Below are 12,942 nucleotides of genomic sequence, written 5' to 3'. Positions count from 1 at the left end.
GCCTCACTTGGAGATGTGAGGACAATTTGCATTTTCCTGCATAAAGTGATACATTTAATAATGTTTCTTCATAGGTTTCTGTTCCTAATATGTACTCATCCATTTACACCGTTATGACCTGACTGGTTAAGATGTTAGACTTCTTTTGTAATAACAATTAGATACTGATTTTTTCAGCTTCAAAGCGTTTGTTTTGTCCCTTTGCACTGAAGCAAAAAAAAAAATTGGGTATCTTATTTTTCTTTATACCTGTTGTTTTGCAGAAGTAGTAGTTCTTCACAGTTAATGCTGTATCCAGCTTCCAATAAAAAGTCCTAGTTTAGCCCTCCTCCCCCAATAGCTTTTGCTTGGAAAACTGGTTTGGTTCGAAAATTGTCAGATTCACTTTGAAGGCAAAGGAGAATTTGTCTGCAAAGCAGAATGTGTCTGCAAAGAGTGAAGAAAATTCCTCATTTGGTTTTTTAATTACAGGTATTTTAAAATAATGTAAACATTAACAGGTGTACTACCAAACTAAGGTCTGAGCCTGCACACCTTTCAGAGAAATCAGTGGGAATTGTCATAGTTGGTTCCTCTGAACTGACATTATAGACTTCTTACCGTACAGTAAGTCTTAGAAGAAACACATTATGTTTATAAAATGAACTCCCCCTGAAACAAAGTGTGTCTTTGTTGAGTCATAGATTAGAAATGTTTATGTATAGATTTCAGAGGAACAGCCGTGTTAGTCTGTATTCGCAAAAAGAAAAGGAGTACTTGTGGCACCTTAGAGACTAACCAATTTATTTGAGCATGAGCTTTCGTGAGCTACAGCTCACTTCATCAGATGTTTACCGTGGAAACTGCAGCAGACTTTATATACACACAGAGAATATGAAACAATATCTCCTCCCACCCCACTGTCCTGCTGTAACTCCTTACAGGATGAAAGAAACCAAATTTTGACTGTGTATTTATGGATTCGACAAAGTTGGTATGATGCATATCTCAAGTGGGACAAAGATGAATATGATGGGTTGGATTCTATCAGGATTCCTAGCAACCTGGTATGGAGACCAGACATTGTCCTGTATAACAAGTAAGTACAATTGAGGGGCAGTTTCTTAGCACAACCACATAGTTAGATTTAATATTTTTCTTTTATAAATGAATATATATGAAGAAATTTTCCTATGGGTGAGTTAACCCATAACCATCCACTTCCAGTTTATTGCACCTTCCTTTGGAGTGACTGGATCTGGCCATAAGATATTGGACTAGACAGACCATTGGTCTCATCTGGTATCGCAATTTCTGTGTTAATATGATGCTGTGAAAAGGGCCTTGAGTCCTACTACTACAGTCTGGTCTCTGCACAAAGTATGTATGGTTTCACTTAAGTTTATTTTTACTGCTTATTAAGAGACTATACTGAGCAAATGTGACTTACGTGAAATTGTGGAGCAGTGGTTTCGAGGTCACTTCAAAACCTTTCTCTGTCCATAAGAGATTAATTTTGAGCATATGTCTGTAGTCCTGTCTACACTTCAGTTACAGCTGAATTAGGAATCAAGATACAATAGGTAACAACATAGTTGGTGCCCTTTCACCCGCTCTGTGGGGCTGCGCCAATGGAGCTTCAGTGTTTAATTTGTGTCAGGGCTTGCCAGGACTTAGCCCTGGCAGTTCTTAGCCCTGGCAGTTCTTAGCCCCAGCGCCTCTGGGTTTGCCGCCTCAGTTACGAAAGTAAAAAAATTGCTTGAGCCCCAACACCTCTTTCATTACAAATTAAGTACTGGGGAGCTTCCAGATGATTGACTCATTACGTGGAAAAAGTACCCTTTGTTGCTTCTTTAGAAAAGAAGTTGAAATGTTTTATAAGGAGAAACTATCTTTCAAAATCTGTTTAAAATTGTTTGCTCAAGCATTTACATTAAAGAGCATGGGTTCACAATATCACCCACCTAGAAAGGGGCACCATAAGAGAAAATAAAAACTTTGGAAAAAATATCTTTACCTGTGTTGTGAATTAATCTAATTTTCAAACATTTATTTACCATTATCTGAGCTAGTTTATTTGTTGTTATGACCGATAGTAAACTAGAACAATCAGTTTTACTAGCACAGTGGTCCCGTATTTAGGCTTTTGGCATGGCAGGGAATGTTTTAATAAGGTAAAATGTAGCCCCAAATGTTTACACTCCATGAGACCAAAAGACACATCTTTGTGTTGCACATGATGTAAAGGGCTCAGGGGTTCCTCACATGGGATAGTTCTAAGGCGGCTTTGCTGGGGAAGCAGCAGAACCAGACCTAGGTCTGGGAGACCTATGGACTCTGATCTGACTCTGCCTTAACAACAAGGCCATCTTTCTTCTTAATGTTAATTTGTGACAGCCTAAATACTGTAACAAATCCATGGTCATCTAGGATTTCAAGTTTGTTGTTAGTGCTGCACACTGAACTTTACAGTTGCATCAGGAATAACACTCAAATCCCCTGCTGCAAAAAGCAGAGACCCTTACTGCTTGAGCTAAGGAGAATTTCAGTTATATGTTAGCAGTATTGGATCTTTGACACGCAGCTGAGTCTGTCCAATAATAGTCATTATAGTGGCCATACGTAACAGCCAATACATATTCAGTAAATGATGTGAATTCAGAGGTGTGCTTAATAACTTTATTTTCTGATTTATTTTGTGTTCTAATTTTTTTTTATCATTTTGTCTTTTTAGGGCTGATGATGACTTTTCAGAACCAGTGAACACAAATGTAGTATTGAGATATGATGGAAAAATTACTTGGGATGCACCAGCTATAACAAAGAGCTCATGTGTGGTGGATGTTTCTTATTTTCCCTTTGATGACCAGCAGTGTAACCTTACCTTTGGTTCCTGGACCTACAATGGTAATCAGGTAGACATAATAAATGCTTTGGACAGTGGAGATCTATCTGACTTTATAGAAGATGTGGAGTGGGAGATTGATGGGATGCCAGCTGTTAAGAATGTAATCACTTATGGCTGCTGCTCTGAGCCGTATCCAGATATTACATTCACACTGATCTTGAAAAGGAGGTCTTCCTTCTATATATTTAACCTGCTGCTCCCTTGTGTTTTGATCTCTTTCCTGGCCCCACTGGGATTTTACCTTCCTGCAGATTCTGGGGAAAAAGTGTCGCTTGGCGTTACAGTTCTGCTTGCTCTAACTGTATTTCAGCTAATGGTTGCAGAAAGCATGCCTCCTTCTGAAAATGTGCCCTTGATAGGTGGGTATTTCAGATTTTTATCATGGCTTATAAATAGTGGTTGTATAATGTCAGGGAGACTGTACATCATTAATGGAATCTGGAAAGATAAATATTGTGATGCAAAGTTTCTAAATCCTTGTGTAATACTTCAAATGTGTATGGTACTTGTACAAATATAGTGAAGTTCTATGACAAGATTATTTTGTGCTGCATGGGGATAAACTAATAATAAAACATGGATGTGCTAAAACCTGGGCTGCAGTGTTAATGAAGGAAAATTGAGGGTGAGGTCAGACACTTCAGGATGCCATCTTCATGGGTTCACAAGCTGTAATGGGTCAGTAATTGGCTGAGAGACCACAGGGTGCTCCAGGTACTGGTGTAGTGATTCATTTGGTTGAAGTCTGCTGTCTTGAGACTTTGGATGAGAGCATTGTGGGTTGTGTGTTGGAAGCAAAAGGGAGTTTGTGGGGGTGAGGATCACGTGACTTGTTGGATGGGAAGAGGGAGAGCTGCAGGGAATGCAGAGTTGTGATGGAGAAGGGGTGAGAACTAAGTCTTCCCTGCCTTCTGCACCGGTTAGACCTGCTATAGCTCACCAGAGATGACCACAAGACATGGGGCGGCAAATCATAGCAACTCTGTCAAGTAGAAAAGCCAGACAAGCATTAGTGCTCCCTATGACTGTTTCTGCACAGCTGAGCTGTGGAACAGCACCTTTGCTATGGCTAGGGGATTGGAGAGGTCAGGGCATGTTGGGTGGGGTGGCACTTTCTCTCCCCTCAGGGCCATAGAAGGAAATCTACTGGCTCAGTTCCATTCCAGACTCTGATCCTGGCTTAAATCCCACAAGCAGCCCCGACTCCAAGGAGCAGGGTCTGGCTGTCGGGGATTTGAGCTAAGGACAGAGGTTACGTGAGGATTTGGGGACAATTCACAGGAGAAGAGGTCAGATGTGGGAGCTGAGGAGCAGCTCAATTATACAGGAGGAGACGGTGGGGGAAGCGCTAGTGTCTTCTCTGGCCCACTTGATGGATATTCTGTGGCTTGTCTGGGAGTGGGAGAACCCTTTTAATACAATCCAGAGCAGGTATGCTGCAGAAGACTTTCCTTATGGTGCAGGTTCCTAGCTTCCCATGAACCATGCAGCCCACTATCCCAGGGTGTAGCTCTCATATAACAACTGGTTCCTAGGTGGCCTGGTTTGAGAACCTGTTAGGTTCTATAGAATCTGAGCACACCTACAGCACAGCTTGTTCTGCCATGCAGAACTAGGACTCCTCCTAACTCCTTTCTTTGGTGAGCCCTAGCTGATCTGTTGGGGAAAAAGTAAAGAAGCGTGTATATGCCTTCTTCTCCTGCACAGCTCAGCTTCCAGACTCCCCTTTTCCCCCATTAGTTTTGCCAAGCTGCAGACATTCCCAGCCCCTCATGCATCTGGAAACCCAGAGATGAAAAATGTGATCTTCACTGCTTCTTTGTTGAAAATCAACAGTTATGATAATTTCATATAATCACTTACATGATGGGTGGGCTTTTTTCCAAATTAATTTATGAATTTGGAAAAAAAAGTGGTGTAACAAATGTGAAGTGTGTAAATGTTGATACAAATTTTGTAGGGATCCTAAAAATATGTGAAATTCACTGTGAACATTTTTTAAAAAGACTTTCACATGGTTGCTTTTGAAATTGGGGCATTAGAGAGTGTGAATATTTACCTTGATAATTATGTGGTTATTCTTTTGAAATGGTATAATATGAGTCATGATCAGTGGGAGATTTTATTTGTTTGAATGGACTTAAATGCTATTTTAAGTGGCAAATTCCAATGCAACCATAACTACAGAGCATTAGGATGATTCCAGAATTCTGACCATAGCTTCTCACATTTCACTTTATGTTGTAGGATTTTTGTTCCTTTCTGAAGAGGTGATTTTAACTTGAATAATACTTTTAATATACATTTCCATATTTTTTTACATTACAGGCAAATATTACATAGCAACTATGACAATGATTACAGCATCCACTGCACTGACCATCATTATAATGAATATCCATCACTGTGGAGCAGAAGCCCAACCTGTTCCACAATGGGCCAGAGTGGTTATTTTGGACTACATGTCAAAGATCTTTTTTGTTTATGATGTGGGTGAAAATTGTACAAGTCCACAAAGAGTGAAAGCACAAGAACATAAATTAAGAAAGGATTTTAAGTATCAGAAAAAGCAAGACAGACATGAGGGGGTGACCAGTCAACTTTCCAGGAACAGAAACAAAGACAGTGATCTAAAGAAGAAGCTAAATAGACATTTAAATAACAGTAATGGAATTCAATGTGAAAATGCTAAGGATGCTGTTAACTGCTGCTCCTGTTATAAAGTACTGATAAAGAATATTGAGTATATTGCTAATTGCGTCAGAGACCACAAAGCAAACCGCGCGAAAGGAATTGAGTGGAAAAAGGTAGCAAAAGTGATGGACAGATTCTTCATGTGGACTTTTTTTATTATGGTCTTTTTCATGAGCTTCCTGATTATTGGCAAAGCAATTTAACTGAAGATACTAGAGTGTATTTATTTTTATGTATGAAGGAATGTTTAGCTAGTTTGCCTTGATGGTACTTTGTTACTGAGGGATGTATCTGAGTTTTCTGTATCTTTAATTCTGTAAAAACAAACAAAATAATTTGAGAGATTGCCATTACGTGAGTCATCTTGTCAGAATGATTCCATCAGATCAGAGGCATCCAAACTTTGCTCAGCTAAGGTCATATTAGCAACTTGCCGGGAGTTAAGGGCGGAGTCTAACATGCATTAAACTGAACAGTTGTAACTGCCATTATCTGTAACATGGAAGTGCACCCTATGAAAGAGCTCTGGACAAGTATGTTGTACTCTGTCTTGGTTAAAACAGGTTATGGCCTTGGATTGGCTCAGGAAGGAGCATTGTGTCCTAGGAGCAGTGATCCCAATGGGATGCACCTCCATATTAAAGATAATAGAATTCCAAGGGCTACATTTAATCTGTGGCCTGCAGTGTGGCCAACTTGCTGTGTGCTAGATGGAAAAACACACTCTAAATGTGAATATTTTGACAATTCCCCTGAGACTTTCCCTGCCTAGCTGCTGCTATCTCTTCCTCCCTCTTTCACTCCCTCATTTTGCCTCATCCTTTTCTTCTGGCTTCTTCCAATGAATGTTCAAACATGTTTATGTCCTAACACCCACCTGCCTCTAACTACTGTCCCATCTCCTTCTTCCCCTCTCAATTCTTTGAACTGGTTAAAAACAATAGCTACCTTGATTTCCCTCCAGCTAATTCCTGCCTGAATCCCTTCCGGTATTACTTTTTTACGCCATCAAAACCGGGCTCACCATGATTTCTAGGACTTTTTTCTGGCTAAGTCTTGCATCCTCTTCCCTATCATTCTCCTTGAACCTTGTTTTTTCCTACCCCCCCCCCCCCAGACGTTCTGGTTAAACTTGGATTTAAACTTGGAGAGTGGTCAGTTTGGATGAGCTATTGCCAGCAGGAGAGTGAGTTTGTGTGTGTGTGTGTGTGTGTCCCCGGGGGGGGGGGGAAGGGGGTGTGTGAGAGAGCCTGGATTTGTGCTGGACATGGCCCACCTTGATTACCATGCACATTGTAGGGAGAGTGGTCACTTTGGATGAGCTATTACCAGCAGGAGAGTGAGTTTGTGTGTGTATGGGGGTGAGGGGGTGAGAGAACCTGGATTTGTGCAGGAAATGGCCCACCTTGATTATCGTGCACATTGTGAAGAGAGTTGTCACTTTGGATGGGCTATTACCAGCAGGAGAGTGAGTTTGTGTGTAGGGGGGTGGAGGGTGAGAAAACCTGGATTTGTGCTGGAAATGGCCCAACTTGATGATCACTTTAGATAAGCTATTACCAGCAGGACAGTGGGGTGGGAGGAGGTATTGTTTCATGATCTCTGTGTGTATATAATATCTGCTGCAGTTTCCACGGTATGCATCCGATGAAGTGAGCTGTAGCTCACGAAAGCTCATGCTCAAATAAATTGGTTAGTCTCTAAGGTGCCACAAGTACTCCTTTTCTTTTTGCGAATACAGACTAACATGGCTGTTACTCTGAAACTTGAACTTTCTGCTGCCTTTGATGCTGTTTCCCTATTTTCTTCTTGATTCTACATCTTCCCCTGTATTTGCACAGTTTAAAGATGTACTGTATGGGGGTGGGAGGGGAGCTGATCCTGTCTGGAACCTTTAGGTACTACCCTAATACTGCTAAAGCATGGAGTTGTGACTTCTGCTGTTTGTTCAACATTGCTCATTCTGTTACTTCATCCTCCCACCCATCCCATCTCATTTATCTATCTTGCCCATTTGTTGCATCCTGTTTTGATATCTAGATTGTAAACTCGCTGGGCTAGGATCTGTTTTCTTTGGCACTTGCCTATGCAACATCTAGCACAATAGGTGTGATTATCGGGCGACTCCCTTTACTCTAGTACAAATCATAAATTTTAAACAGTTTTATTAAACTGATGTGACAGTCAGCCAATTGACTATACAAAACTGTCTCCTTGCTCAGCACATCTACTGCTTGTGTGTTTGTTTGCTTTATGGACAAACAATTCTTTTAATGCTTTTTACTCCTTTTAGCCCTGCAGACCTTGTATGCCTAAGGAAGATTCCCCTTGCAGTGAAGCTAGAAGCTGATACACGAGGCATACCGAAGGCAAGTGAATGACCTTTACTAAGCACCTTGAGCTTTGAAACCATGATATTCTAGATGCAGTGAGAGATGCAGAATGACACTGAAATGGATCCCAGTCAAAAGTTCATGTGACAACACTCATTTTCATAATTGTTGCAAATAATATGAGCGCACCAGTGAAGATTTAATTTAAGATGCTGAGGAGTTAGACAGCAGAGCATTGTCATTGTTATCCAAAAACTCACTGGAAGAAAGGGATTTGTATTATCATGTAAATGATACACTGAATTCTTAATGACTGGTTTTGTCTCTTGTGTGGAATAATTAAAGCTGTGAGCCTATCTGGATTCTCATACATAATGCAAGCCATAAAAGCCTAGGTTCTAGTGTAAAGATAATTTGAGTAGCTATCAGAGTAAACTAAGTATCTGACGAAGTATTGGAAGTTCTTTGTACCACACCATGAGTTCCCTGGAAATCAGGCACTTTCTGTTACATATTCTATTCAGAAGTCAAACTGTACATTTTCACAGTGCAGACAGATGGCACCATCCATTTGCTGTGGACATCAATGCTTAGCTTTATGGCATATGTCTGAGGAAATGAATGTGTTCTATGCCATGGAAGAAATACTGTCCAAAGGTATGGGAAGAGGAGAAATATTGAAGATGAGGCTAAAATGTTGAGAGACTTCAAACTGCATTCAAATATGCATGCATCATTTCATACACAATATTTGCACTCATAAGTGCACTAGCTGTAAAATTTACATGTGCAAATATAAGTGTGCAGATATCTGTGGAGCTTGTGCTTTTTGAAATAAAAATTGTGCCCCTGTTTTTCTCCTTCAAGGAATGTAAGGGTTAGAATATTTTGCACTTCCCTACTACCTTCTGTTTGACGATCTCAAAGCATGAGAGAATTACCTCCCTCACAGGAATGGTGTTAAGGAGTGACTTGATTACAGTCTAACAACGTACATGGGAGACAAAATTAGATAAGAGGGGGCTCTTCACTCCAGCAGACAAATGTATAACAAGATCCAATGGTTGGTAGGTGGCTAGATTAGAAATAAGGTGCAAATTTTTAACAATGAGGGTAATTAACTATTGAAACAATTTACCCAGCGTTGGGATGGATTCTCTATCACTGGAAATCTTTAAATAAAGACTGGATGTTTTTTCTTACAGATATACTCCAGTTCAACTACAGCTATTGGACTTGAAGCAGGAATTAATTAAATCCTAAGGCCTCTGTTATATAGGAAGTCAGACTAGATCATCACAGTGGTTCTTACTAGTCTTAAAATCTAAGCGAATCTATGACCTTGGGCAGGTGACGGTGAAACTGAGGCACAGAGAGGTTACGTGACCTGCCCAAGGTCTCTCACAATGTCTGTAGCAGAAAATGAAACAGAAAGCATATGTCCTGACATGACTGACCTCCACTGCTGTGTATTACCTCCCCAAAATCCTTCTAGCCTTTCTAGACTCCTAAGCACTGCATACCGCCTGTGGAATCTGGGAGGTCATTTCTCTTTTAATTCTTCCACTACTCTGGTATCTTATGTCTGTTATAAGTGCTGCCCTATCATAATTTCTATTCCCAGATGTGGTCTTCGGGCCAAAAAGTTTGCCCACTCCTAGTTTAAAGTACTAGTAACTCTGTGGAGGAGAGCTGGGAGTCTCCTGTTTTAAAAGAGTGACTGTTTGATGTACAATCCAGTTGCAGGAGGAGGGCTGGGACCTCCTGAACTGTGGCAAGAAAACCTATTGGGGCTCTAATATGGGCCCAGAGTGGGTGTGAACCTGAGCAACCAAGAAGTGAGTTAACTGTTAAACCAGAACCACAGATGGAATATAGGTTTTTAACTAATCTGGTCTGGGTAATTGATTGAAAAAACCTGAGTGGGTGCTGTGTATAAGGCATCTGCAAGGGGGCATGCCTGAGAGCAGTGCATGACACCTGCCTTCTCTTGTGTAACAGAACTGTTCTAGTTATACTGCCAGGAACTCCTCCTGTGGGATCTGCCCCAAAGGAGGTAAAACCCAGGAGTAGAAATCCTGCAAGGTGGGGTTTTCAGAGAACCAGAATCACATAGCCTGTAAGTGAAAATTACATACCAACATCATACACATTTGTAGTAATAATAGCATAGTTGCTAATAGTCAGCTCATACATTCCAGACCAATACACTAACTGCAAACATCTCTCATATTGCATAGAGTAAAAATTGTCCTAGACCACATCAACTGAGAGCATTGGGAATCTAAATTGTATACAATATTTTTAGTGTTGAATGAAGACCGAGGAATCTAATATTCTCGTTGTCTCGCTTTCCTTCTCCCCTTCCCTTTTAATGTGTCTTTCACACACTTCCAATAATCTTTGAAGACTAAATAATACAATGATGAATGTATGTGATTACAATAATAAAGAGAAATATGTATTAATGCACTCAGGTGAGAAGCCTTGTTGAGAATTAAGACTGTAGGATGACATTCTGGTTCTATTTGCTCAGAAGGACAATGAAGGCTGTAAATATTGTTTGTGATCTGTATGCTGTGCCCTGAGTATGCTGTACTTTTAAGTACTGTGGGCTGGTAGGGAGGGGGGCTGTCCCAGCAGGATCTCTGGGCAGCTTTGCAGTGCACTGCTAGCTGAAACAGAGGCCCACTCCAGTCCTCCTTATATTAGGGAGGCTTATGCTGACAGTAGCTCTCACCTTGTATAGTCTTTTTGCTTAGGGAAATGTAACGGATACATTATGCCTGATGACTTACAGGCAGCAATGAGAGGCTCTAGGTGCCTGTTTTCTCTCTGACTCCTTCCTGCACAGCCTGATAGTCTAAGCTGTTGTAGGGGCAAGGTTGCGGAAGATTGGCGAGGAGCTAAGTGGTGGACTGAGTATGTGACTGGAGGTAAGTGGAGGATGCAGGCAGTTTCAATGAACTTTGTCCGACAGACCCTGCCAAAAGATACTGTAGCATAGCTCAGCATATTTTTGCCTGTAAACAAGTCCGTTTATGTAATAAGCATAAATCGTACATATAAGAATGTAGCCAGCTGTGACCCCATGTAACCCCAAGATAAGCACAGAGAATATAGTCCACAGAGGACTCCTCCCCCCGTCCCCCTGCGGAGTCCTGCCTGGTCAGCTGTCCCGAATGGCCAGAGTCCCCTGCAGCCCCTCTGCGCATCCTAGGGACTCCCCGTGCAGATTGGAGCTTAAGTTCTTCCTTCCTTCAATAAAGCATAGTTTACTATTCTTAGGCCTGAGTGTCCTCCTTTTGCTGGTATCTCCCCCCCCCGCCTAGCCCTTGCAGGCACAGCTGTCTACTCATTAAAAGCTTGTTAAAGAAAGACAAGCTCCAAACAGTCTGGTGTAGGGCATTTTGCAATTGAAATACTAACAATAGCAATCCAAAGAGCATTATTGTTCATTATCATTTTGTGGGCAAATCCAGCCCCTGATGGGAATTGTTCAAGCATTATGACAGAATGTAGTTCTGAGGGGCTTCAACGTTCTAACAAGCTGAAGTAGACGAGAAGGAAAGGAACAAAACAGAAGAATAATATAATGCTGAATTAGCCCATGAAAAGCTTACAAATGGTGGAATATAATGTCCAGAGCTGCCAGCAAATAGTGTTATTGCCAACAGGAGTTTGCATTTTCAACCCAAGTGTTGATAATTTGTAATGTAATCTGAACTTCAATCTATGGCCCAACCAATGGGGAGCAATATCAGACTTCATTTGGTCTGTCATGATTTTGTCCTCACTAATATATTAAAAATGAATGTTTTTTCTTTCTCATGTATTCTTCATCTGAATGGCCAGGGAATGATGATGATTTACTTCTTTTCCCAAGCATGACTGATAGATATTTATTTTTAACCTCACATCAGTATTCAAAAGTGGGGGTTTCATGTTATACTTTCTTTGGGTTGGAGATGTTCATTACCCATCAGACCCTCCAAACACTTATTTTAATAAATTACTGTGTTTGTTCTTGGTTAACTCTCAGTGGTTAATTTGCATTCTGACTGGCTGTTTGACCTAGTTGTTTAATTTCTTCTGATTCTTGGTTGTAAGACACTGAGATGCTGAAGTTACTTCATCTCATTTATTTATATTAAAGTAGCACCTAGAGGCCCCAGCCAGGATTAGGACCTCATTCTGTTAGGCACACAGACTAAGAGACAGTTACTGTCCCAAAGAGTTTACAATCTAAAAAGGGAAAACCAGATTTAGGATGGGAGAAAAGGAATATTATCTTCCCTATTCTACAGATGGAAAACTGAGTTGCAGAGAAACCATGGTGTGACAAGGGATATGCAAGAAATCTGTGGCAACACTGACAACTGGACTTAAACCTCCTTTCTCCTAGCCCAGGACCTTAACCACCATCCTGAATACAGACCATCCTGCCCCCATTCCCCATCTTCTGCCTGGATTTTGCTATTACAAGATTATGTCCCATGGAAGGTCTTCCATCCAATGAGCCTTTACTTTGAGATCATAATTTGATTTCCCAGAGAAACTTGTAAAATTTCAATACTACACGTGTTGGTTCGGCACCATAATCTGAGGGGGGGGTGTGTGTCAATCTCCATCCTGCTACTTGTGATGAAAGGGTATAGAATGGACGCTATTTTCCCGACACAGTACAGGAAACCTGTAATCACTGGCACATTTGTCACCTTGTTCACATACTACTGCAACTCTTCACATAAAGCCATGCGAATTTCCATCACAACAGCACCCACCATGACACCTCAATCCTCACTGGTATCCAGTTGACTGACACCTACCTGGGGAAGCCAGCTTCTACAGCATAGCTGCTTTTTCCCCCTGCAGTTAGTGGTGCTTACTAACTGTGGACTGACCAGCACAACAGTGGTCTAGCATGACAGTGTTTGGGTGAGCTTCCTTCGGATGTACAAAAATGCGTCGATTCAGAAATTCTGTAGTCGCAGCTGTTCATCCCAGGTTTCAGACAACTCAGTCCCA

The 12,942-nt window shown here is 41.2% G+C and overlaps 1 protein-coding gene across 3 annotated transcripts in view; it reads left to right on the top strand.

Annotated features, from left to right (window-relative positions):
• Positions 1-8,270, top strand: part of CHRNA9 (cholinergic receptor nicotinic alpha 9 subunit) — a 44,296-nt gene extending 36,026 nt beyond the window's left edge. For 2 of the 3 annotated variants that reach the window (XM_075127964.1, XM_048848520.2), the window contains 3 exons: positions 924-1,078; positions 2,714-3,246; positions 5,216-5,934. In XM_075127964.1, the coding sequence (XP_074984065.1) occupies positions 924-1,078; positions 2,714-3,246; positions 5,216-5,784 (1,257 nt within the window). In that variant the 3' untranslated portion in view covers positions 5,785-5,934. Of the gene's footprint in view, positions 1-923; positions 1,079-2,713; positions 3,247-5,215; positions 5,935-7,874 lie in introns of those variants that run through there. The other variant, XM_075127963.1, reaches the window with a different exon arrangement.
• The last annotated feature ends 4,672 nt before the right edge of the window (positions 8,271-12,942 follow it).

Source organism: Caretta caretta, chromosome 4 (assembly GCF_965140235.1).
Source record: "Caretta caretta isolate rCarCar2 chromosome 4, rCarCar1.hap1, whole genome shotgun sequence".
NCBI classification, from domain to species: domain Eukaryota; kingdom Metazoa; phylum Chordata; order Testudines; family Cheloniidae; genus Caretta; species Caretta caretta.
The sequence above is the reverse complement of the archived record's forward strand: the minus strand, read 5'-3'. Positions and strand labels throughout refer to the sequence as shown.